The sequence below is a fragment of the Tachysurus fulvidraco genome, chromosome 1 (genome assembly GCF_022655615.1).
Source record: "Tachysurus fulvidraco isolate hzauxx_2018 chromosome 1, HZAU_PFXX_2.0, whole genome shotgun sequence".
NCBI classification, from domain to species: Eukaryota; Metazoa; Chordata; class Actinopteri; order Siluriformes; family Bagridae; genus Tachysurus; species Tachysurus fulvidraco.
Genome location: NC_062518.1, coordinates 48,850,498 through 48,878,478, shown reverse-complemented (window position 1 = coordinate 48,878,478; position 27,981 = coordinate 48,850,498). Strand labels below are relative to the sequence as shown.

Below are 27,981 nucleotides of genomic sequence, written 5' to 3'. Positions count from 1 at the left end.
GAACTGACAAAAGTATGAAAGAAACTGTTTCTTCGTTTGATCTCAATAGCAGATGAGCAACCCACGTGAAAAATGTTGCACTATGTGGGAATGAGGCTGGTTTCAGGTTGTTCCAGATGGAACGGCCGACACAGAGCGCCAAACTCGACTCTTACTTTCTGTAAACCAAAAGCCCATGAGACAAAATGCGTGTTTATGCCCGGTTTTGAACAGGGGACCTTTTGCGTGTTAGGCAAACGTGATAACCGCCACACTACAGAAACTACAAAGCGTGACTTCAGGCTCCCAGTCTCAAAGTAAATTAAGGAACCGACAAAAGGACGAAAGAAACTGTTTCTTCGTTTGATCTCAATAGCAGATGAGCAACCCACGTGAAAAATGTCGCACTATGTGGGAATCAGGCTGGTTTCAGGTTGTTCCAGATGGAACAGTCGACACAGAGCGCCAAACTCGACTCTTATTTCCTGTAAACCAAAAGCCCCTCAGACCAAATGCTTGTTTCTGCCCGGTTTCAACCCGGGGCCCTTTCGCGTGTGAGGCGATCGTGATAACCGCTACCCTACAGAAACTACAAAATGCGATTTCAGAGAGTTTCTGTGTACTGGTTTTTGGACCTAAAAGTAGTATTTCTTTCTTATCAGAGTTTATCAACAGAAAATTACAACTCATCCAGTCTTTTCTCTCTCTAAGGCATTGAGTTAATTTGGACACTTTGGCTATTTCATCTGGTTTTGATGAGATATATAACTGTGTGTCGTCAGCATAGCAGTGGAAAGTAATCCCATGTATTCTGATGATGTTCCCTAATGGAAGCATGTATATCGAGAAAAGCAGAGGTCCTAGAACTGATCCTTGAGGGACCCCATAATTAACTGGTAATAAACTGGAGGATTCACCATTTATTTACAAGCCTGACCATGAATACCTGTGTAATTCTGTAAGCGATCTAGGAGAATGTTGTTATCTATAGTGTCGAATGCAGCACTAAGGTCAAGTAGAACTAATAGTGACATACAGTCTTGGTCTGAAGCTAAGAACAAGTCATTTGTAACTTTAACAAGTGCTGTTTCTGTGCTATGATGGGGCCTGAAACCTGACTGAAACTCTTCAAAGATATTGTTCTCCTGTAAGAAGGAGCTCAGTTGAACAGACCCAACCTTTTCTAGTATTTTAGACATAAACGGAAGATGTGAAATAGGTCTGTAATTTGATAGTACATTTGGATCTAAATTAGGTTTCTTAATGAGGGGCCTAATAACAATTTGAACGATTTAGGGACATAACCTAAAGATAGCGAGGAGTTAATAATATTAAGAAGAGGCTCACCAGCTTTATGTAACACTTCTTTCAGTAATTTAGTTGGAATGGGGTTTAGAGAACAAGTTGTTGATTTAGATGTGGTAATACGTTTATCTAACTCTTCCTGTCCTGTACTTGTATAGCTGTAAGAAAGATTCCTCCTCGCACTTGTCCGCGTCTCTTTACCTCTGCAAAACAATAGGATCGCTCGGGAGCACTGAGAGAACAAACCACACAAGTGAAATCAAATCTGGTTTATTCCAAACAGCTGCTCCAAGAACTGAGCGACAGAACAGAATATATACGCAATGAAAATACAGTAAGCTATGGTGTATGAGATAAGGTGGGGGCTAAGTTTTTATCAACATAGATAGGGGTATGCCAGAATGCTGCTTCCTCACAACTCTTATCCAAGCATTGAAGGTCAGAAAGCCTGGACATGAGCAAAGAGAAACTGAGTGTCCTGCGAGTAATCTCACAAGCAAGTCAACCTATCTTGTCTTCTTCATCCTGTCAAGACCACTAAAAGAACAGGATAGACTCAAATCAAGAACATTAAATCAGAAGAGGTGAATATGACATATAACATATAACACAGAAATACATTTTTACATGACAGAGGTTTCCTCGTTCTCTATTCCCTTAAGATTAAGGGGTTACGTTATCATCAAGCCTTACCATCCTGCTCATGTTTGCAGAACCACAGGGTACAAAAACAAGAAAACAAGAACACACTTATCACAGGTCAGCATGACCAGATTGTGTGTGTGTGTGTGTGTGTGTGTGGGGGGGGGGGCTTTATTCCTTTCGACAAAGAATGAGAAATGTGGAAAGAAAATGAAATAAGCACAAAAATTAATTACCATAAAGAAAATTCATTTCAGCAATAGCTCTGTAGTTGTGTGTCTATAACCTTAAGTGAGACTGGGTCACTAGTTGCTCTCATATGTTGAGCGTCACCTATTTTATTCCTGATACTTTCGATTTTATCAGTGAAGAATCTCATAAAATCCTCACTACTGAACTGTGATGGAATAGTTTGTTCAGAATTCTGTTTTTTTGTTAATCTAGCCACTGTGCTAAATAAAAACCTGCGGTTGTTCTGGTTATTTTCTATGAGTTTGCTCAGGTGCTCAGCCCTGGCAGCTTTTAGAGCCTGTCTATAGCTTGACATACTGTCCTTATACGCAATTCTAAAAACCTCTAATTTAGTTTTTCTCCACTTTCGCTCGAAGTTACGGGTTTCTCTTTTGAGCGTGTGAGTATGACTATTATACCATGGTGCAAGTGTTTTATCTCTAACCTTCTTTAATCGGATTGGGGCAACAGTGTCTAATGTGCTAGTGACTATAGCGCCTATGCTGTTAGTCATTACATCTAGGTCGTTTGTGTTTAAGGGTACAGTAAGAAGTCCAGACAGATCAGGCAGGTTATTTGTGAATCTGTCTTTAATGGTTGGAGTAATAGTTCTACTGAGTCGGTAACGTGGTGAGACACAGTTAGTCTGTTCTATAGGTAGTGTGTACATTATGACATAATGGTCTGTGATGTCATCACTTTGAGGTATGATATCTATATCAGTGACATCTATTCTGTGTGATATTATTAAATCTAGTGTGTGATTATGACGATGAGTTGCTTTAGTGATGTTTTGTTTAAGCCCAAGTGAGTTTAGTAGGTCCAAAAATGTGAGTCCTAAAGCATCGTTTGTATCGTCAACATGAATGTTAAAGTCTCCTACAATTAATGCTTTATCAAAGTTAAAAAAAATAAGTCTGAAAGAAAATCTGTAAATTCTCTAAGAAAATTGGTGTAGGGCCCTGGGGGTCTGTACACGGTCGCTAGAGCAAGAGACATCAGGGATTTCTCCATGTGCATGTGCGGTAGTGTAACATTAAGGGCAAGCACTTCAAAAGAATTAAATCTATACTGTGTTCTCTGGGTAACAGTGAGGTAATCACTAAAGATAGTGGCAAAACCACCTCCACGACCAGTCTGACAAGGCTCACGCTTATAAATATATCCTGATGGTGTAGACTCATTTAGACCGATGTAATCATTTGGTTTTATACAAGTTTCGGTAGGGCAGAGTGCAGTAATGCTATTTTCTGAGATGATTTCATTTACAATAAATGCTTTGGGTGCAAGAGATCTAATGTTCAGAAGTCCAAACTTTAAGAACTGTTTTTGTTTGCTTCTATGGCATTTTTCTGGTCTTTTTATAGTAAGATTATTTAGAGAACTTCTCACATATTTATTTTTTGATCTCACTGCTCTGGGAACAGACACAGTTTCTATAGGGTGAGCTATGTGTGCATTTGTGTCAGTGTGTTGAGGTGAAGCATGACTATTGAAATTTAAATTTAAGGAGTAGTTTAAGAGTCAGAAGGTGTGCAGCGCCCTGGAGATGTGGTCTGAGAGGATATCCGCTCCAACTCTGATGGGGTGCAGGCCGTCAGCACGGAACAACCTAGGACGCTCCCAGAAAACATTCCAGTTATCAATAAAGAGTAGAATCTGAGTCTGACACCATGATTGAAGCCATTCATTTAAAGCGAAAAGTCTACTGAACCTTTCAATTCCTCGCTGGTATGTTGGAAGCGGTCCAGACACAATGATCCTTGCTGTGGGCGCTGTGGTGCGAACTGTCTCCACCAGGGTGTTGAAGTCCCTCTTCAGGATCTCCGACTGCCTCAGGCTGGTGTCGTTCGAGCCAGCATGAAGAACCACAGCTCCGGTGTTTCTGCTCATGACCTAAGGTACCTGTGCAGCGACATCAAGAACACGAGCACCAGGTAAGCAGTGTGTCCGAGCCTTACCTTTCGACACAGTAGCACGGACGTGGCCGACGATGGAGTCTCCAATGATCACGGTGTCGCGGTTCATCTCGCGAAGGGGGGTGAAGCGGTTCCGAGTGGGGATCTCGAAGACCGACGGTGGTGAAGGGGAGAGGTCCTCGATCGGGGCCCGAGGCGTGTCATCCGCTGCTGCACCCAGGATCCGCGGTGCCTTGGCACCGGAGTGAACAGCACCTGGCCAGGACATTCCTTGGGCCAGGATAGAGAAACACACAGAGTAGAGGTAGAGGGAGTAGTAGTTACATGCCGGGAGTTTACCTGAGACAGGTGAGCGACAGGCCGGGGAGCTTCCAGCGCGGCTTTCCGCTCCCGCAGCTCGGCCTGCTTCACCTGTAGGTCGCAGATCTGCTTCTCCACGGCCTCCTGCTCCAGTTCCACCGAGTGCAGCTCGAACGTGTCCTCACCTGAACTCAAAGGCAGAGACGTAACCGACATGATGTTATAGAGCAAGAACAACAGAAATGATTGGTGTGAAAAGGTGTACTAGAGGTACACGGAAATGATGTTACAGAGCAAGTACAACAGATTGTACTAGCGGTAGTCGAGCTAACAGGCTAGTTGCGCTAGCCGGCTAGAAGCGGACTATTTAACCTATTTATTTATTTATTTATTTATTTATTTATTGTCTATCATTTGCTTCTAAAAGATGAGAAAGGACATGGAGGAGAGCAGAGTGGGAGAGAGCCACTGGACTGAGCAGGTCAACTCCCTGCCTCTCACTCCAGTCTGTATTTATTTGTTTATTTATTTATTGTCTATCATTTGCTTCTAAAAGATGAGAAAGGACGTGGAGGAGAGCAGAGTGGGAGAGAGCCACTGGACTGAGCAGGTCAACTCCCTGCCTCTCACTCCAGTCTGTACTGAAAATGTGGAAGATGCGAGAGCTTGTACTAGCGGTAGCCGAGCTAACAGGCTAGTTATGCTAGCTGGCTAGAAGCGGACTTTGCGAGACAAGTAAATACGATGTCAAAAATTAAGATGTAAGTAGGTTATAGTGTAAACTCAAGATAACTCGGAATTGAATAAAAAATACTCAGCCAAGCATATAAATTGGAAGAAATTGGAAATAAATATACTCAGCCAAGCATATAAATGTTCGCGGTCTGTGAGTTCCGCTACGCGTTATGGCAAAGCTTGTGTGGAACCTGGCGGACTAAGAAAAGCCTTGTTGTCCCTGGGTGGGCCTGAACCACCAACCTTTCGGTTAAATCACTATACTTTTTACTTTTACTTGAGTAGATTTGTGAAGAGGAAACGGTACTCTTACTCCGCTACATTAGGCTACAATGAGCTTGTTACTTTTCTTTTTACCTCTTTGGTATTCTACGCATCAATTTTAATGTTTTATTTTGACAGAGCGAGAAATTTCCGCTAAGGCTCTACCACGTGACTGTGTTTCACCAATCAAACATAGTTGTGCAGTCTCGTCACATTACCATACACGCTCTCAGCAGCGGGACGGGTTAGTTACTGTAGCAACACAAACCGTCGGCATTGCAGACGGTGAAGTTTATGGGGTCAGAATTGTTTCGTTATTCTGAATAAATATACTATGATCCACAAATAAATATAAAAAGTTTCACAAATATTTTTAAATCAACAAATGCACAATAAGCAAACCGTAAATATATGTTACAAATTTCACAAAAAGAAATGAAATTCACAAATAAATAAAATGGGATTTGCAAATGAAAAAAATATTTATAAATTGTATTTATTTGTGAATGGCTTCCTGCTCATTTGTGAATCGCGTTCTGTGCAATTGTGAATCAATGCACGCATTTGTGGATTGCGTTCTGTGCATTTGTGGATTTGAAACATTTCTAATGTCAAGACGTGCACAAGAATCCACAAATAGGTAGACTCCGCCCACCGTCTACTCCAGCCAATCGCACAACGGTCTCGTGGCACTGACCAATAGTGGCACAGTCTACCTCCAACCAATCACGTTCTGATTTACTCGCTCTTCACACTACCATTGGACCCATTGATGATGCTGAAATCATTTCCAAAGAAAGCAGAATTGAACTAACCCTTAGTACTGGCTACAATCCATACAGGGTTACCAGATTGGGCTCGAATCTGCGACAAATGTTTTTTTTGTTTTTTTTTTTATCGTATTTTGCAGTACATATTACACTGCGATAGTGCGAGTAAATCAGAACGTGATTGGTTGGAGGTAGACCGTGCCACGATTGGTCATTTTTTTTCACGATTTGTGAATTTCATTTCTTTTTGTGAAATTTGTAACATATATTTATGGTTTGCTTATTGTGCATTTGTTGATTTAAAAAATATTTGTGAAACTCTTTATATTTATTTGTGGATCATAGTATATTTATTCAGAATAACGAAACAATTCTGACTGCATAGAAGTTTCATAGTGACATCACTGAATGATTTTTTTTGGTCAAATAGTTTGTTTCTGCATGTTTTCACACACACACACATGCATGTTTTACATTGACCGGTGTGCAGTTTTCTGTTCAGCATGCCTGGTATGAAATGTGTGTGTTTCCTTCTGTTGTTCTGTCACTGGAGACACACACAGTTTATGAGAATTTATGGGCTGCCCCGTTCTATTTTAATTTAGTTACTCAGTACTTGATTAGTTTTTCACCAAGTACTTTTTTACTCTTATTCAAGTAATTATTTGGATATCTATTTTTTACTTTTACTTGAGTCATATTGTTCTGAAGTAACAGTACTTTTACTTGAGTACAATTTTTAGCTACTCTACCCACGTCTGCATCTGCGACCATCTCCGCTTGTCACGACTGGCTTTATGAACATGACAGCTTACAGTATGTCCCGATGACCGGTCTTTGCATTACAATAAAAAGCAGTATCAATAAAGTAAAAAATGTGATGTGCAGTCAGTGTATGCACTGTTTAAACAAGTGTTCTCACTTATACTTTTGTGATTCGTGGAGTTTTGACAAGTTTTATAGCCTTGATATTGTGTCTTATTCAAAAGTGGTGACAGAAAAAACGCAGCACCCCTGTCACAATCACATCATAATCAAAATTAATAATTATTATAAATTATAAATTTATATATTATAAATATAATATAATATATAAATTATAAATATTATTATTTTAGTTTTCTAAGTCATTATTTATATATTTTATAAAATACAATGTTATCTAAGTACAATATTTGATGCTGAGGTTTTTTTTTATTAAAAATAAGCTCCTGTTCATGTTCTCTGAAATATAAGCACTGTTTAACACATGATTTTTAGTCTGATTGCATTGAGCATATCGCAATATAGAGGTTGTTCTTATGTAGTTATACCAATTTAGCATTGTTTATCTGATTATTTGCCATTGAGGCATATCTCAATAGAAAGATTAACAACCTGCGCAGCGCAGATCGATTGACGTATGTCTCCCCACAGTCTTTATTTTAGCTGCTTCATAACATTTATCCTTGATAGACCACTGACACAACCCCCAATACTAATCGATTCAAAAGAAAAACGTTTTTTCCTGTTTTCACCATGTTGTGGGATGCTTGCAGTTACTTTGTTTAAATGCTATTTCCTGCATAACTTACAGGGTATTTCAGATGAATGTTTACAACTTATAAAAGATGGGTTGATATTGCATAACTTAATTTGACATATGTTGATATAACCAACTTAAATTTACAGCAATAAGTGGAAAGTTTCACATACTGTAATCAACAAATGGTTAATACAAAACACAAGCTTTTTATTGCAGTTACTTTGTTTAAATGCTATTTACTGCATAACTTAGAGTATTTCAGATGAATGTTTATAACTTATAATACAAAGCACAAGCTTTGTAGGCTACCAAAATACAACAACAATAACACATAATTATAAAGCTTTTATTTGTTTAAAATGGTCATACAAGTAGACAGACTATTAAAGCATTAAAAATACTGTACAGCTACATTCCAGTCTGTCCACCATGATTCTTCACTACAACTGGAAGAACTTTAAACAATCTGTTGATGTACTTGCTGCATGCCTTTTCTGTAAGTTCCTCAAACCAGGATTTGTTTATGGCAGCAATCAACTCAGATTTTGAGGTTGGTTTTGTTTCTTTCCGAATATAATCTTTCAAAGCATGCCACACCATCTCAATGGGATTCATATCCGGGGATTGTGGTAGAGTCTTTACACAGTTAATACCTTCTGTGGCAATGACTCTGCTTGCAGCAGTGTGCCTCGGATCATTGTCCTGGAAAAAACAGTGGTGGACTCCAAAGGTTTGCTGAATATATGGGGCAGCAGTTTCTTTAATAATAGCGTCTTCGAAGAAAGTACGATACATAATTCCATCAAAGATTGCAATAGGTCCTGGTTGCCTCAAAATCAAAAACACAATTATATTGAATACATTTTAACGAAAAACATTAATTCAAATCTACATGACCACAGAATTGTTTCCTACAGTGCAGTCTTTATTTTAGCTGCTTCAGAACATTTAGCCTTGATAGACACAACCCCCAATATTGTTTTTTCACATGTGCATGGAATAACTGAGAATGGACGAATACGTTTGATGGCCCATTACCAACTCATCAAGCTAGTAGTTCAGGTCATAACCAAGTTATGGTCTCTTTAATGTAATGTTTTCTAAATAAAGTACATTCACACTATTTTGTTGGAGGAGTGGTCCTAAACTATAAAATAAGAGAAAACGCTCACTGTAGTTATTCACTCACTGTAGTTATTCGCCGTTGTTATAAGTTATAAGTTATAAGCTTATTATTATGTTGGCTTTGTAGAAGCCAACATTCTGATTTCCGTTATAAGCTTCTTCTTCTTCTTCTTATTATTATTATTATTATTATTATTATTATTATTATTATTATTATTATTATTATTATGGCTTTGTAGAAGCCAACATTCTGATTTCCATTGTAAGCCTATTATTATTATTATTATTATTATTATTATTATTATTATTATTATTATTATTATTATGTTGGCTGTGTAGAAGCCAACATTCTGATTTCCGTTATAAGTTGCTTATTATTATTATTATTATTATTATTATTATTATTATTATTATTATTATTATTCTTAGACAAAAATTTATTTAAAAAAATGCGGCCTAGGGTGTTCAAGCCACATGCACCAAATTCGGATATGTCGTAGACCCTGGTCTGAAGTTTGTTGAAAAAAAGTGGCCTTTTTTCCCATAGACTTCCATTATAAACTTTTGAGGTTTGTAACTCGGCAAGTTTTCGAGCGATTTACACGGAACTCGGACAGGTTCTTTAAGACCATACTTCGGACGAAGTTTTTATTTCGGTGTTCCGACGAAATCTTCGGTTTTCCTGTAGTCGACGATCAAACATCCTATAGACTTGAATGGGGAATTCCGAAAAGTCCTCTAAGCTCTCTCACACACAATACATCCAACATTAAGAATTGCATGTACTGTTCTATGCAGTATAATAATACGTAGAATCCCATTATGACTGCAGTATTGACATGAAATGTCCAAACCCTCAGTAGCCACTTTTTGGCAAAAGTATTGGCACCCCACCGGCTATTCTGGTGACGTCACGTGTAGCCCCGCCCCCAAAACAAGTGAAATAAAAAATTTGCACAACATGGACATGTGACATATCAAAACACTCAGCACAATGAGGGGAACTGCCCCAAGGGTATTTTGGTCACGTGACGTGACGTCACGTGTAGCCCCGCCCCCAAAACAAGCGAAATCAAAAATTTGCACAACATGGACATGTGACATATCAAAACACTTAGCACATTGAGGGGAACTGCCCACAGGTATTCTGGTCACGTCACGTGACGTCACGTGAGGTCACATGACGTCACATGAAAATTAAAAATTTGCACAACATGGCCATGGGACATATCAAAACACTCAACACATTGAGGGGAAATGCCCCACGGGTATTCTGGTCACATCACGTGACATCACGTGAGGTCACGTGACATCACGTTAAAATTAAAAGCGTCCATGGCTTTTGACATGTTCGTACACATACAGAATAGAATTATGTCATTTCATTTTCATTGGCCATCACTGAATTATAACACCAAAAGTGAATTTTGAAATGGAACAAGAACCCAACATGCTTCCATGGAAGATGCACCATGGTACTGGGAAGCCCTGTCTGAGCCAGACGGCAAAAGACGGCACTGTGTGGGTAGAGGAGGACATTGGAATGCCCAGTGCAGTAGAAAATTGCTTGTGCTTCAAAGAGTCTTTGTGTGTTACCTAATGAAATGCAATGCCCAATGTGTGTGTGTGTGTGTGTGTGTGTGTGTGTGTGTGTGTGTGTGTAGCATCATTTCGGTAGATCATATTCTGCCCTCTGCTAGGCAAAGGCATATCAAAAGTGTGAAATATTTACAAATGTGTGGCTTTTTTTCTGGAGGCCTAATGAAATGCAATGCCAAATTTTTGTGTGTGTGTTTGTGTGTGTGTGTATGTGTGTGTATGTGTGTGTGGTGTGTGAGTGTGTGTTTTGGGTGCGTGTGTTAGTGGACAATTTATGTGTGCATTTTTGTGTCTGTATGTATGTTCATTGCACTGAAAAGGACAAAAGTGTGACCTATTGCCCCACTAAATGTGGCCGAGTCAAATTGACTCGGGAGGACTTGAGGAGGGAAGTATTTATTTTACAAACACATAGTTCAACGAATATAGACAAAATTAATTTTACTTGCAAAGTTCATAATTTCAAACAATCCTGGTAAATTTCAGGCAAATATGTGGAAGGAAACCCAAGTTATGACACATTAAACTTTCCAGATGAGTCAAATAGACCCCAGGTCTGCAAAAGTTGTCATTGTATTAGCAACTTTTCATTCTGTTTTCACACTTTTTTTTTATAAATAAAAAAAGTATTTTGTATAGGGTTTCTCCATGTCACACACAGAGGTTTGGCCTGCCTTGGATTTGAGCTACTCTGAGTGAACAAATGCAAATGTGCCAGGCCTTGTGGGTGATGGGTGTGTTTGGGTGTGTTGGTCCGTTATTTTCACAAGTTAATAACCAATCTAAAGTCTTGAAAATAGCTTGAGTGCAAATCTTTTAACTCCATTGGACGCTTCAACTGTCCACCTTTTCTTCACTCCACGGGAGAGCTTTGCGGCATATCCTCGAGATTAATAGTTGCAATGAATTAACACGTCTTCTGAGGTAAATGTCTTCAAAACACCGGGCTCAAAGAAAAAACAATTTTGACCCCCGCTAGATCTGGTGCTCGTCTGAGGACAGGAATTTAGCGCAACACAATCCACTGCAACACAGACTAAACCCTGTGCATTGCAGATAAGATACTGTGTTTTTTTAATCTTCTGAAAAATAATGGTTTTGGAGATACGAGGATTCCGCTCGACAGCAACGGTATGGAAAAACACTGCATATTCTTTGTCATTATAAACTGTCTATAAAGAAAACTATGCTAGTCATGTTCCCATGAAATGATTAATAACATAAACACACAATCAGTCTGTTATGTTTTCAGTAACCAAATGTGACCTTGGTAATCACAGCTATAGCAAAGTGTGACCAGAGAACATAATGTAATCACAGATCTGCACAAAACCCTTCCTCTATAAAAGCGTGCTTGCTGAGTCCCATGTGAATGCACGTGTAACGTTGTTTTTACCAATGGCATTTTTGTAAATAATTGCAGTGCATTTTTCTTACAGGTTTCTGAATTTGTTTAATATAATGTTTTCTATAGTTAGGTTGGCTGTGTGGCAAGTATACAGTAAAATTTGGACAACAAAAAACTAATGTCTGTCTTTCTCTTTTTTCCTCTTAGTCCTTTTTCATAATATATTAACAAAACTGGAAATGCTGATGGACCAATTGCGAATTATCTTTAAGACTCTCCAGTGTAAGCAATCAAGTCAGGAGACCGAGATAGGCCTGGACGAAATTTATTACCAATCAAAGATCTCAGTTCTCTTCATAACATAGAGGACAATCTGCGGAGTACTCCTGGACCTCTATAAGCAATTGGGCATTTCATTTTATAACATTCAGACTTATTTGGCTAGCTTTTATTTTCCAAATAAGCCTTTTTCTCTTCAGATTTAAAGATATATTTAAGTCAAAAATCCTTAGTGTATTCCTCCTTTCAGATGAATACATTTGGAGTTATAATAAAAAATTTCCTGTATCTTCAAGCTTTATACAGTAATTGTTATGGGTAGTCAACATAGAGTGTGGTTGGTTAAAGCCTAAAACAGTGCATCCATCCATCATAAAATGTTAACTTTCCTCGCCAATGGGTTTGTAAACAGTCCATGCTTGATTCTCCAAACACACTCCTGAACGTCCGTCCCATCTTTAAGAGCCAGTGTGTTTACCTGAAATCATTTATAAATTAGTTTATAAAGTTGTAAATATGGATATTTTTTCTTACAAAAATGTTGTTTTTCTTCAGAAGGCCTAACATGAGAGGAGTGAATGGAAAGACTAGCTTCCTACGCCTACAGATACGAGATGTGATTGGTAAGTTGCCATTTATGCCCAATATATACTGTCCTACATACTTTTAATAAATACGGGGAGGAAGAAACAATAATTAAAACGGGAAGACAGGTAGACAGGAAAAGACAACACAGCAGTTTATCCAGAGGTCCTAGGTGTAGTTTTTCTTGTAATATTGTATTTTATCTAATATACACGTTACCTGTTGATGCAAAAGTTAATTAGACACCATGTGCTTATGTTTTTCAGCGGCGGTGAGGCGTAACCAGTGGTGTAGTCTATGTGATACGCAGGTATACGCTGTATACCCACTAGGAAAGGCCAAGGATTTCCGTATACCCACTTAAAAAGCGTGAGGATATTTAACAATATCGTTTTGTGACAGAACTTCCATTCATAAATTCAGTTTTTGGACCATTGGGGCTTCCGTGGCCTGTGACTTGATCTGACGTCACCTACCAAGGAGGAAAATCAGTTGCTTGGCGGTGTTTTTTGGCGCAAATTTGAAATAAACTAACTAATGTAAAAGAAGATATAAAACGAAAGCAGACTCAAACTACACTCTTTGTGTGTTTTCGAAAGCCTGCGCCTAAAGCTACAGAAGCTTCGGGTGACATTTCACCCACAGCACGAGTATAAACGTATTTGGAAAGCTTTGTAAACTACCAGTTCATTCAGTTCATAATATTCTGCAATGAAAGAGTGTTGATGATAAAACTGAACAAATGTTTATTGTTCACTCTTAAATGTACATTGAAAATTGACAGCTGATAAAACCTGTGCTCCAGGTCCCATATTCATATAATATTTAAGGCTAAATGTAGCTCTTAAAGGTAAAGTTCACCCAAACATGAAAATTGTGTTATTTCCTCACCCTCAATTTGTTCCAAAACTGTATGAGTTTCTTTCTTCTGTTTATCACAAAAGATGATATTTTGAAAAATAACACAATTTTCATTTTTGGGTGAAGTTTATACCTTTAAGAGCTACATTTAGCCTTAAATATTATATGAATATGGGACCTGGAGCACAGGTTTTATCAGCTGTCAATTTTCAATGTACATTTAAGAGTGAACAATAAACATTTGTTCAGTTTTATCATCAACACTCTTTCATTGCAGAATATTATGACCTGGAGCACAGGTTTTATCAGCTTACTGTCTTTTGTTGCTTATAATAAATTGAAATTTTGATAACACATAAGCAGTCTTTAATAATGCTCTCAGTTACATGTAGATGCATATTGTATGCATTAGTGAGTGTGGTGGTGCCTATGGGGTGTCGCTCTAGGATGGGTGTGTATGAGGCTGGGAGGAGGGAAAAAAATCACAGTACAGTATATTCACTACAAAAAACTAGATTACACCACTGGGCATAACTGTCTTCTGGGCGTAACCGTCTTCTGAGGCAACAGAAAAAGAAATCGATTCCAGAGTTAAAAGATGGCTATATCTGGCCCCAGACAGAGATGGTGGCCGAAAAGAGAGAATGAAGAACAAGGTGAGCGAAGAGAGTACGACTGGTTAACAGACTTCAGGAATGGATGTTCAAAAGCTCTGTCCAGAGTGCAACTTGTTCGTTGACAGAATCATTAATGTTTCAGAGTTATTTGAAGCGTACTACTTGTTACTGACTATAAGAGTGGAGGCTCAAGTGTTATGTGAAGTGAAACTTGTTGATGACTAGAAACATGGATGTTCAAGCGTTATAGGTTGAGTAAATCTTGTTACTGAACAGTGTCCCGCATGTGAAACAGGTTAGATCCAAATGCTGGTTTATTAGACTATATCCAAAACAGGCAAGGGTCACACTTCAGGCAAACAACAACATCAAAGGAAATCCAAAAGCAGTAGTCAATAATCCAGGCGTAGGTCAGGGCAGGCAGCAAACATTCACAAACACGAAAAACAAGCAAGGTCAAAACAAGGCAATAGACGGAAAACGATAATACGCTCAGAATGCAGACAAGCTAACAATACTTCGCGTCATCCGAGAGTTCTGAGTGAGCTTAAATAGACCAGGTGATTACAAACAGAGACAGATGTGCTAAGCTGGTGGTGCCATGGATTGTGGGAAGTAGAGTCCTGATGAGAAAGTGCGGCGATGTCCTCTGCAGACCAGCAGAGGGAGCCATCGTGTCTCTCATAACAAACAGAAACATGGACGTTCAAGTGTTATACATAGCGTGAAACTGGTTAATGACCATAAATATTAATATTCAAGTGTTATAGGTACAGTAAATCTTGTTCTTGACCAGAAACAGGGATGATCAAGCATTACATTTAACTTCATGAACAAAACGATAGCGGAGATCTTCGAGTTGTTTAATTTTTGCTATTTCTTTAACTGCAGAACTGACTTGGTGGTGTTTTATAAAGTATATGTATATGTCAGGTTTCAATGTTTTCATGTTAAATATAATTAAATATTTGTTCAGAATACTGTCGTTGTTGTGACTATTCATTTGGGAGGGGTGTGTATCAAGTGGACTGGTTATGTTTTTTTTTAAGGCTGACATGTGACATGAGGCTATCAGGTCCAGTGTATACAATAGGGCCAGCTATGGTCATACAGGTGGGTGAGATATGGATCTGTCATGGCCCATTTATGACCCATATTTTGGCTGGCAGGTTTAGTTAAAAGAGTGAGAAAAAATGCTATGTGGGAAGGAGTTTAGCGCTTTAAACAGTGCAGGTGTGTGAATGTCCAGTAGGTGGCAGTGTTTGATTTACTAACAGCACAGTGAGTGAAAAGAGGAATCTTCAAATAAATCTTTAAGGCCTGATTCTTCTCATCTTCACATCATCATCACTTACCTCTTTAGAGAAGTATAATAATGTTGTGAGGTTTTTATACAAATTGCTGTATAAATCATAATGAATGATTTATTTCGATGAACATCCAGATTTAAGAAAGAAAGACACACGCTTTATCCTGTGTGTCAGTTTACTCACATTGTAATAGTGACTCACATTGTAATAGTGAGTAAACTGACACACAGGATTATGGGTAAAGACATGCCTCATTGACAGAGTGTCCACATGGCTATTCAACACCCTGAAAGCTCCTGTGAAACTATGACCTCCTCAACTCAGCATTTTTCATTCAAATAAAAACTCTAATCTGAAGAACACTGCAGCAGAGTCCGAGAGAAGATAAGTAATTATTCAACAACTGCGGTGGATGGAAAGATTAGTGGGGCATCTGGTTTAGATCTCATATTATTTATTATTACTCCTCATGTAATCCCTGGTTGTGATTATCTCTCATATCTCTCATATACACCATGTAGCCAAAAAAACTGCTGAGGACACTCCAAAAAACTGCTGAATACAAATCTCCACAGCTGAGCTCCAACATCTATTTGAAAGCCTTCCAGAAGATTGGAGTTTATTATAACAGGAGGAGATTCTCTGGGATGAGATGCTCACGTTTGGATGTTTGATATCCACTATATCCCAGTTATAAGCGTATAAAATACGTCTCTGGCAAGCCAGTAAAATCACCCAACAGTTTGTTTTGGCCGAGCGCTAACAGCAGAAATGTCGCCTCGTGTGTCATGAGCGTGATTCCTGTGTGAAGACTGAAGCAGATAAAAGGTCTTACATCACACTCATCAACCCCAGATGGCTGACAGTCCTCCACATCATCATAGAACCATGCACACATATATAACCTAATGTTCTACCTCCTTATATTCTGTATTTACAGGGTGATTTTCTCAAGTACCGCAGAAAAATCGTAGATCAAAGTCATCACAAGGGCTACGTAAAGTTTACTGATTCATTCACCCTGGATAACTTCCTTTCATGGACAACACTGACTATGAGTGCCGAATCCATTTCCTGTGGGTATTCGACACAGGACCTCGAATGCTGAAAATTTCTCATTTGAGAATAAGAGTCACTTAAATCTGGTTTCGATTTCAGGTTGAGGATCTGAGATTACAACCGTGTGCTGTTCTATTAGAATATCTGGATATTACAATGAAAACCCACACACCTTCTGGGAGAGGAGTCATTCAGAGAAAAGAATCATTCAGGGAGAGGAGTCGTTCAGAGATAAGAGTCATTCAGGGAGAATAGGTATGTAACACCATGGTCCTGGAGAACCGTTGTCTCATGTATATATGGTTGAAATGACAATAAAAGCTTCTTGATTTGACTTGAGTCGTTCAGGGTGAGGAGTCATTCAGAGGAAGGAATCATTCAGAGTGAGGAGTTGTAGAGAAAAAGGTATTATGTAGAGAGAGGAGTCATTTAAAGAGAGGAGTCACTGAAGGAGAGGAATCATTCAGAGCGAGGAGTTGTTCAGGGAGAGGAGTCGTTTAGAAAGAGGAGTCGTTCAGACGGAGGAATCATTTAGAGTGAGTTGTCATTTAAAGAGAGGTGTCATTTAAAGAGAGGAGTCATTTCGGTAGAGGAGTCATTAATAGAGAGAGGAGTTATTTATAGAAAGGTGTCATTCAGGGAGAGGAGTCGTTTAGAGAAAGGATTTATTCAGGGAGAGGAGTCGTTTAGAGAAAGGATTTATTCAGGGAGAGGAGTCGTTTAGAGAAAGGATTTATTCAGGGAGAGGAGTCGTTTAGAGAAAGGATTTATTCAGGGAGAGGAGTCGTTTAGAGAAAGGACATGTTCAGAGGAAGAATCATTCAGAAGAGTCTTTAAAGTCTCTGAGCCTCTAAACGTCTGAGAGAGAGATTGATTTAGACACATTCTAAGAACAAGTCACCCGAATTAATGTGCCTGCATGCCTCAACCCGAGGGACAGTGAGTAACACACACACACACACACACACACACAACCCCATTTGTCTTCAGATCCCATGACTAATGATATTAAATGGAAACTCAGTCTTATAAATAATATGTTTGTTAATAATACTCTACATGCATATGGTCATGCAATTAAAATATATATGGTCATGTAAATAAATCCTGTTGTGACTCATTGTGAGTCATTTAGATTAGAATCATTCGAGAAAGAGCTGTTCAGGAAAAGTGAGTGTCATTCTGAGTAAGGCTCATTCTGAAACAAGTAGTTTACACCGCGAGAGAGAGAGAAGGGAGGGACAGAGGGAGAGAGAGAGAGAGAGAGAGAGAGATGGAGAGACAGAGGGAGAGAGAGAGGGGGGATGGAAAGAGAGATAGATAGAGAGAGAGAGAGAAAAGAGAGAGAGAAAGGAGACAGAGAGATAGAGAGATAGAGACTTATTTAAATGAAACTGTTCCATATATTTTATAGAACTTTTCTGCCTTCCACATATTCAGCCGTTTGTGTTGTTCACGATTCCCACATTGTGACACTTTGCCTCAGAGGGAACGTGCAGTAAATAAATAATGTGTACAGTTCATAAAAATGGAGACTGAAGTCCAGCAGCTCAAAAAAAAATGTGTATTTACAATTTTAAATATTGTTTGTTTTATATACATTTTAACAACTGCACAAAAAGACATAAAATACAACCGAGTCCTTCATCAGAAATGTCCACAAACACACACATTATTCACAACTGATCACAAAGTCACACAACCATCATCTCAATTAACCTGTTCTGTGTAATGGGGTGTGTTTCCTGTCCTATTTGTGTGTGTGTGTGTGTGCGTGTGCGTGTCTATGTGTGTGCGTGTGTGTGTCTGTATGGCTGTGTGTGTATGTGTGTGTGTGTGTGTGTGCGCGTGTGTGTGTGTCTGTGTGCGTGTGTATGTGTGTGTCTGTGTGTGCACGCGCGTGTGTGTGCGTATGTGTGTGTGTGTGTGGGTGTCTGTGTGTGTGTGTATGGCTCTGTGTGAGTGTGTGTGTATGTGTGTGTCTGTGTGTGAGCGTTTGTGTGAGTGTGTGTGTCTGTGTGTGTGTGTGCGCGCGTGTCTGTGTCTGTGTGTGTTTGTGTGTGTGCGTGTCACACAGCAGTGGTGTGTTTAATGCTGTGGAAACTGATGCGAGTAGGTGATGTAGGGATGGACATCGCCCTGGCAACCCGAACACGGAGAGCGTGGTTATCCTGCCATCGGTGCCAACGTTTCCTTACTGCAGAGCGTACCTAAAACACACACACACACACACACACACACACACACACACCAGGTAACATCAGGAATACCTGTAAATGCAGCTTTACATGCATTCATAATACACATAAAGAATGTCTTTGTGTGTGTGTGTGTGTGTGTGCGTGTGTGTGTGTGTGTGTGTGTGTGAGAAGGCTATTTTTCATTTTGCTTTATTGATTAGTTCAGGCATCAGAAATAACCTTGCTGACTCTGAGTCATAAACACAAATGAAAAATTTGACCTTTAACCTCAGTCATTAGAAAGGGGAGATATCTAATCAAACACACACACACACACACACACACACACACACACACACACACACACACACACACACACACACACACACACACACATCCAATCGGAGATGCAGGTTTCCTCTGGAGTTTCTGAGGATTTAATAAGTGTATTGATTTGAGGTTTTTGAAGCTCAGACCTTCAGTCCTTTATACACGAGACTAAAACAACACAGCTGTTTAATACACGACTGCTCAAGAACAAGAGGTTTAGGTCCACATCTGGAAACGATGGAAAACAAGCTAAAAGGATGAACACAGCAGCCATCATGTGTGTGTGTGTGTGTGTGTGTGTATTATTTGACATATGTACAGTCGTTGCCAAAAGTTTTGAGAATTACATAAATATTAGTTTTCACAAGGTTTGCTGCTGAACTGCTTTTAGATCTTTGTTTCAGTTGTTTCTGTGATGTACTGAGATATAATTACAAGCACTTCAAAGGCTTTTATCGACAATTACATGACATTTATGCAAAGAGTCAGTATTTGCAGTGTCGGCCGTTCTTTTTTAGGACCTCGCAATTCAACATGCTCTCAATCAACTTCTGGGCCAAATCCTGACTGATAGCAACCCATTCTTTCACTTCTTGGAGTTTGTCAGAACCCGCCGTTTGAGGATTGACCACATGTTCTCAATGGGATTAAGATCTGGGGAGTTTCCAGGCCATGGACCCAAAATTTCAATGTTCTGGTCCTTGAGCCACTTAGTTATCACCTTTGCCTTATGGCACGGTGCTCCATCATGCTGGAAAATGCATTGTTCTTCACCAACTGTTGTTGGATTGTTGGAAGAAGTTGCTGTTGGAGGGAGTTTTGGTACCATTCTTTATTCAAGGCTGTGTTTTGGGGCAGATTGTGGGTGAGCCCACTCCCTTGGATGAGAAGCAACCCCACACATGAATGGTCTCAGGATGCTTTACTGTTGGCATGACACAGGACTGATGGTAGCGCTCACATTTTCTTCTCCTGACAAGCCTTTTTCCAGATGCCCCAAACAATCGGAAAGGGGCTTCATCGGAGAATATGACTTTGCCCCAGATCAATCTGTCCCTGATGTTTTATTTTGGAGAGAAGTGGCTTCTTTGCTGCCCTTCTTGACACCAGGCCATCTTCCAAAAGTCTTCGCCTCACTGTGCGTGCAGATGCGCTCACACTCACACCTGCCTGCTGCCATTCCCAAGCAAGCTCCTATCCCGCAGCTGAATCCTCTTTAGGAGACGATCCTGGCGCTTGCTGGACTTCCTTGGACTCGCTTGCTGGACTTCCCTGAAGCCTTCTTTACAAGAATTGAACCTCTTTCCTTGAAGTTCTTGATGATCCTATAAATTGTTGATTTAGGTGCAATCTTAGTAGCCACAATATCCTTGCCTGTGAAGCCATTTTTATGCAACGCAATGATGGCTGCACTCGTTTCTTTGCAGGTCACCATGGTTAACAACGGAAGAACAATGATTTCAAGCATCACCCTCCTTTTAACATGTCAAGTCTGCCATTCTAACCCAATCAGCCTGACATGATGATCTCCGGCCTTGTACTCGTCAACATTCTCACCTGAGTTAACAAGACGATTACTGAAATGATCTTTAATGACAGCAATGAAATGCAGTGGAAAGGTTTTTTGGGATTAAGTTAATTTTCATGGCAAAGAAGGACTTATGCTATTCATCTGATCACTCTTCATAACATTCTGGAATATTTATGTAACTCTCAAAACTTTTGGCCACGACTGTGTAAAGTAAAAGATTGAAGATTCTGATGATGTCACGTGCAGGTCAAAGCCCACAATAAGTGGACTCACTAAATGACCACTAACATGGACATATCAAACCGCTTGGCACAGAGAGGAGAAGTGTGTGACGGGAATTCCGGGGACATCACTTGCATATGTCCGCTTTACTCCAAAAGTATTGGCGCCCTGTCTGTAGAGGTCTTCACGGGTCCACTTAGATCCGAAAACCCGAGGTCCGACATGAGACCCGAGCGGGTTCGGGTCTAAAAGTTTAACGTGTGCCTCAGACACGGGTCGGGTATAATAATAGCGGCATCGGGTGTCGGGTAATTTAAAATAAATGCGCATCTGAGACGACCAGAACTACCGTATCTCGTGTGTGTGTGCATCGACTCGAGTCCTTTTCCAACCTCTCCTCTGTTTGCCAAGACCGCTTGCGACATCGTGTGACTGGCGGTAAGCTAATTTTCATTAAAACAGACCTGTCAATCAAATTTGAATCCACGCTGTAGCGGTTACACTAAAGTAACATTTGGGTCCAGCCGGGTTCAAAAAAAATTGCTGTCGGGTCAGACTCGGGTCTCATTTTTTCGGGTTTGTCTCGGGTCGGGTCTTTCTTAAAAAAATATATATATATATATATATATGCATGTCGGGTTCGGGTAAAAAGTTGTTTGGGTCACATCGGGTCGGGTACTTTTTTTAGACCTGAGAAGACTCTACCTGTCTGTCCACACTGTGATGGGTTTTGCCACAGAAAGCATCACTCATACAGTATGTTCTCACATAGTTTTATAAATATTATAGTCATGGTGACATTTGGTAATTGCTTTTGTTTTGGAATTAATAATTACCTTGTGTGTGTCTGTGTGTGTGTGCTAAAGTAAATATCCTCCCCCAGTAGTAATGGGTTGTTGCACTGTGGTATGTCCTTTGCTGTGGCCTTTTATTTATTTATTTATTTATTTATTTTATCGGTGCAGTCATCATAGCATGAAATGAACTTCAGCGTGGACTCACCTCACCGTTGAGGAAGCAGTAAAACACAGAGACGAAGAAACCCTGCAGAGTAAAACACACACACACACACACACACACACACACACACACACACAGAGATAACCAACAGTAGAATTTTGATTTTAAATTCCTCCAAAAGATCTTCTCATCATGTGATCACCAGAAAAGATCCTGATGGAGACAGAGGTGTGAGTCCCTGAGGCTCGGACACTGAGCTCACATTCACATGGAGCACAAATTCTACTCTCTAACACAAAACACACAACTTTGTGTTCAACAATGTTTAACAAGTCACAGTTAGTAGGGCTGGATCAGCTCCATCAAAACAAGGGTCTGGGACTCTGTCTGTCTGTCACTGTTCTATCTGTCTGTCTGTCTGTCTGTCACTGTTCTATCTGTCTGTCTGTCTGTCTGTCTGTCTGTCACTGTTCTATCTGTCTGTCTATCTGTCTGTCTGTGTCACTCTTCTACCTGTCTGTCTGTTTGTCATTGTTCTATCTATCTGTCTGTCTGTCTGTCTGTCTGTCTGTCTGTCAGTCAGTCATTGTTCTACCTGTCTGTCTGTCTGTCTGTCTGTCTGTCTGTCTGTGTCATTGTTCTATCTGTCTGTCTGTCTGTCTGTCTGTCAGTCATTGTTCTACCTGCCTGCCTGTCTGTCTGTCATTGTTCTACCTGTCTGTCTGTCTGTCATTGTTCTACCTGTCTGTCTGTCTGTCATTGTTCTACCTGTCTGTATGTCACTGTTCTAGCTGTCTGTCTGTCTGTCTGTATGTCACTGTTCTAGCTGTCTGTCTGTCTGTATGTCACTGTTCTACCTGTCTGTCTGTCTTTCTGTCTGTCTGTCTGTCTGTCATTGTTCTACTTGTCTGTCTGTCTGTCATTGTTCTATCTGTCTGTATGTCACTGTTCTGTCTGTCTGACATTGTTCCATCTGTCTGTCTGTCCTATCTGTCTGTCTGTCTGTCTGTCACTGTTATGTCTGTCTGTCTGTCTGTCACTGTTCTATCTGTCTGTATGCCACTGTTCTACCTGTCTGTCTGTCTGTCTGTATGCCACTGTTCTACCTGTCTGTCTGTCTGTCATTGTTCTATCTGTCTGTCTGTCTGTCTGTCATTGTTCCATCTGTCTGTATGTCTGGTATAGTTCTGTCTGTCTGTGACTTTCTCTCCACATGTCTCTGCTGTCTTTGTCTTTCTCTCTGTCTTTCTCAGCTATTCATCACTGCTCACTTTTTTCTCCCTCTTAAGTTACAATAAATCTTGCGGCGTTCCAGAGAAACATCATCAGTGTGTAAACCGTGTCCTGAAAAGTTACCTAAAAAAAAATCTTACAGAAAGCTTCACCATATGGACAATCACATGTGCTCTTCAATCCGTTCACAAGAGTCGTTACTATAGAAACACTAATGTATTTCGAATGGCTCATTAGTATAAACTGCTCATTTATATGACAGTCAGAGCTGCTGTTCTAGAAAATAAAGCCCTGGGTGTGAACACAGCCGTGTCTCCTGCAGTACAGTGGATCAGTGTGTAGATCAGTGTGTGGGAGAAAGGCAGGCAATTTAATACGTCTGTATAACTCTATAACTCCCACATGGACTTAACAGGAGAAGGTCATTCATGATGGTTTTAGAGGAAGATCCTAAACACACACACACACACACACACACACACACACACACACACACACACACACACACAGAGTCTTGGCAGTTATATTGTGAACTCCACTTCATGGAGCTCTGTCCAAAGGGCATTTCAGGTTCCTCAATCTATATTTCATCATTCTTTATTAATAAAGTCAGACACAGTGCTAAACGTCCTTCTGTTGAGTTCCCCAGGTGTGAATATTATAAAAACAAACACCTTCTATATACACGGGTCAGTTGTGAGGTGGTCGACACCGGAAACAGTAGAAAGAACTGGGGGAACAATGTCTATGATCTGAATGTTTCTTGTCATCGTGACTTGTTCTGCTTCTCAACATTAACCGTGTCTCTCAGAAACGTTGCCAGAGGCTGTGTGATTTTCTCACACTGTGCTGTAACAGTACAAACCACCATTATCCAAATGATTAAGTCTATAAATAAAATGCAATCTAAAGATAATTTAAATAGAAATGGATTGAACAGATGTGAAGGGAAAAAAAGGAAAAAGAATTAAAACCAGGACTATTCATGTGGAGATATATGGACCTGTCGTGAACGCGGGAAGGAAGCGGACGCAAACGCAGGATAGCCAAATCAACAGGGTTTGATAACAAAGGAAACACGAAACACGACACGGACTAAAGACGGGACAAGACAACAGTAGGTTCTGCGATGCACAAGGCAAAGCGGCACAGTTAAATAGACACTGTGATCACAATAGGAAACAGGTGTGTAGACAGGGAGGAGCAGACGAAGGCGGGGCAGACACGTGACGAGGAACGTAAACACATGCACGTGGCCAAAGTCCGGGCTGAGTCCTGACAGTACCATTCCTCTTAGATGTATTAACAATACATGGCACCTTCTGAGTTATATATCATATATCGGTGGCTTAGTGGTTAGCACATTCGCCTCACACCTCCAGGGTTGGGGGTTCGACTCCCGCCTCACCTTGTGTGTGTGGAGTTTGCATGTTCTCCCCGTGCCTCGGGGGTTTCCTCCAGGTACTCCAGTTTCCTCCCCCGGTCCAAAGACATGCATGGTAGGTTGATTGGCATCTCTGGAAAATTGTCCGTAGTGTGTGTGGGAGTGAATAAGAGTGTGTGCGTGTGCCCTGTGATGGGTTGGCACTCCGTCCAGGGTGTATCCTGCCTCGATGCCCGATGACACCTGAGATAGGCACAAGTCTGACCCGAGTAGTTCGGATAAGCGGTAGGGAATGAATGAATGAATGATTTTTTTTAAGATGAGTGTTTGTGTGTAAAAGCAAACGTCTAGACTCTAGAAACGTCTCAGACGCTTCTACTCAATAAATATCTGGCAACCGCAGAGGCATGGAATACATAAACGCCCTCTAGTCTTCAGTAACGCTGTCAGCTTCTGATTGGCTGTTTGCTGAAGATATTTGGTAGAGGAATTGTTTCTAAACCAGGCAGTGACATGGAGATCAAGACTGATGTATACTGTATGAATTCTGTGAATGCACACACACACACACATGAACACAGACACACACAGACACAAACAGACACACACACACACATGCACACACACACACGATGCATCATACCTGAAAGGATTGCAGGAAAGAATTGAAATAAATAAAGACGATCTGTGAGATGTCATCATCCCCCGGATTCACAAAGAACAGCATGTAGGTGATGCCGAGCAGAGGAAGCAGCACCAGCGTGGCCTTCACCGCTTTCCTAAAGAGAGAAAGAGAAGGAGAAGATCATTAGTTTAGCCGTCAATCTGACACACAATTTAATACCCAGCATTAGACTTAATGAGAAACGCTCCATGTGATAACATCAGACACTTCAGTCTTCATCATTAACTGATCAACAATACTGTCCTGAAGAAGCAGAAGAACAAATCTGGTAGATTAGTGCACGGATGAACAGAATGGTGCTGTGGATGAATGGATGGATGGATGGATGGATGGATGGATGGACAGAATGATGGGCTTGATGGATGGATGAATAGATGGGTGGATAGATACTAATGAAATATTTCAAGAAGAATAAATTCAGAATTCTTAGTAATTTTTAATAATAAAGTTATATTAATGGAAAAATGCATGAATGGATGAGTGGATGGATAGATGGATGGACTGATAGTCCGAAGGATTAATACAACTATCCTAGACAGATGAATAAATGGATGCGTGGATGAGTGCATTGTTGGGTGTCATACATTCTTAATGTCATGGATTTGATGAATCAAGTAATGTTCTGTTAACTGATGGAACCACAGATAGAGGAGTGGATGGATACACAGATAGAGGAGTGGATGGATACACAGATAGAGGAGTGGATGGATACACAGATAGAGGAGTGGATGGATACACCGATAGAGGAGTGGATGGATACACAGATAGAGGAGTGGATGGATACACAGATAGAGGAGTGGATGGATAGACAGATAGAGGAGTGGATGGATAGACAGATAGAGGGGTGGATGGATACACAGATAGAGGAGTGGATGGATACACAGATACAGCAGAATTGTGATATTAAGAAGCTGTGTGTATTAATAACACTGATGTGTTGCTCATGGCTACAGCACCGCTAGGTTCTTTATTTTTTTGACAGATCTCATCATGATAATGGGGTTACTCATGTCTTACTGCTGATGGATTAAACTACAGTGTAGGAAAGTCACTCAGTAAATCAAAGTGTTTCTGAAGATTGACACAGCCGACCTCTCAGACACGCCGCTGTGACACACGCCAAGCTCCAAACCTCTACTTTACATCAGATGGACATTTCAAACAGCCAATCACAGACGTGTAGAGGGACATCCTGGTATTCTTTTTCATTCTATGACTACATTGTGCAGTAAAAAGGTTTGTGTGGATGGAGACCTAGAGATTATATCTCTCCTCTGTGGGTGGAGTTTGCGACTGAGACTACACAGTATCTAGATGGTGCAACCAAGAGGCCAAGGGTAACTGTTAACATGATTCTACCACCACCATGCTTCACTGTAGACTAGTGCACTCAGAGCCATGAGCACTTCCAGGATATTACATATCCACCATTTGGCAGACACCCTTATCCAGAGCGACTTACATTACTTCATATGTATACAACTGAGCAATTGAGGGTTAAGGGCCTTGCTCAGGGGCCCAACAGTGGCATCTTGGTGGACCTGGGATAAAACTCACAACCTTCTGATTGGTAGCCCAAGATATTAACCACTAGGCTACCACATGTCCCATATAACACGAGAACATGTGGAAAGGGGTGTGAATACTTAGGCATGGTGCCGTAACCTTAAGAAGACCACCCTTAAGAAGACCACCTGTAAACAGAATTTGTTAGCACTTCAGAGCTGACAGGAGTTCGATGGTTGTATGACGGCATGAAGGTTGTGGCGATGTCCACCTTGGCAGCAGAAATTCAACATCACGGTGATCAAAACAATAAGGAAGGCACATGTTCAACAGGACCCACGCATGACAGGTAGACACTAATTGCCCCAGCTCTCTTGGCTCGGCGGCTCAGCGAGTGGGTGGATGAGAGAACTGCTCCGCGAGCTGAGAGACAGGAACAGCTTACACTTTCCCTTTTGCTTCCTCTTCAATCTCCGATCAAATCGTTTCACAGACACGGACAAAACCTCCTGCAGACACACGCCCTCTTACACCTGAAGGCTAATTCAGTCTGCGGCATGAGTTGATAGCAAAAATAAAGTGATCCTTGTAAACTAGCGCAGTCCTGAGTGGAAACGTGTCTCTTCCAGAAGTTTATCTGGACCACGATTTCACATTAGTGCAAATAACGACCGCGGCGTGGTGCTCGGGCTAGCCCATTTATTTTTACGTCCAGCCTCACATTTATACCTGGACCTTTGAGGTTGTCACATCACATCTGTCTCGTCCAGCTGTTGTGCATCTCTTTGCAGCACGCTTCAGCAAACTTCACACTCCCACACACCTGACTCCTATAAAGGGTTCAGAAATGGCAGTAATTACCCATGGATGGATAGATAATTAACTAACGAGTGGAATCAGGTGTTCTGCATTCAGAGAGTCATTAACATATGAGTTTTAACAGATAATAAACCCAAGACGCCGCACATGGCGCCGTGGTCTATACAGTAAGCTTCTGCTCACACTCCGAAAGTGACTCACAGCATCTGCTGCTTTCTTCCCAACTTTATTTTCTCTGTAATCATTTAACAAGAGCAGGTCAAGATGAAACTGCTGCTATTCCATTTGACTCATTTTCAATCAGAGTAAACACCAACATCTGCTTACTTAAAGACATAAAAATTCTGTCCAGTCCTTTCCACAGTTGGTACACGTCGTTTTCAGCTAAACATGAACATAAATTATCAGAAGAATATATTACTCCGAACACTTTGCCCAGAATGGACCAGAGAACTGACAGCGAAGCCACCAAACAGGAAGTGAGGCTTTATCACACTGACACACAACTTAGTAGGCATCTTAAGGACCGTGATCTAAAGCTATACAACACATTCCCATGCTAGCACCACCTACTGGTCACAATAGTCAGTAAGACAGTGAGTCTGGGTGCTTGGCCCCTGAAATCACTACTTGCGAACTTCTCGGGTCACGGGGAGCCTGTGCCTATCTCAGGCATCA

General features: G+C 40.6%; 1 protein-coding gene across 2 annotated transcripts in view; it reads right to left on the bottom strand.

Moving 5' to 3' along the window:
• Window positions 1–18,415: 18,415 nt before the first annotated feature.
• Window positions 18,416–27,981, bottom strand: part of LOC113634995 (corticotropin-releasing factor receptor 2) — a 65,064-nt gene continuing 55,498 nt past the window's right edge. Inside the window, exons 10-12 of one of the 2 annotated variants that reach the window (XM_027134220.2) lie at window positions 24,937–25,072; window positions 21,719–21,760; window positions 18,416–18,663 (exon numbers count right to left, since the gene is read on the bottom strand). In XM_027134220.2, the coding sequence (XP_026990021.1) occupies window positions 18,523–18,663; window positions 21,719–21,760; window positions 24,937–25,072 (319 nt within the window). In that variant the 3' untranslated portion in view covers window positions 18,416–18,522. The remainder of the gene's footprint in view (window positions 18,664–21,718; window positions 21,761–24,936; window positions 25,073–27,981) is intronic. The other variant, XM_047816588.1, reaches the window with a different exon arrangement.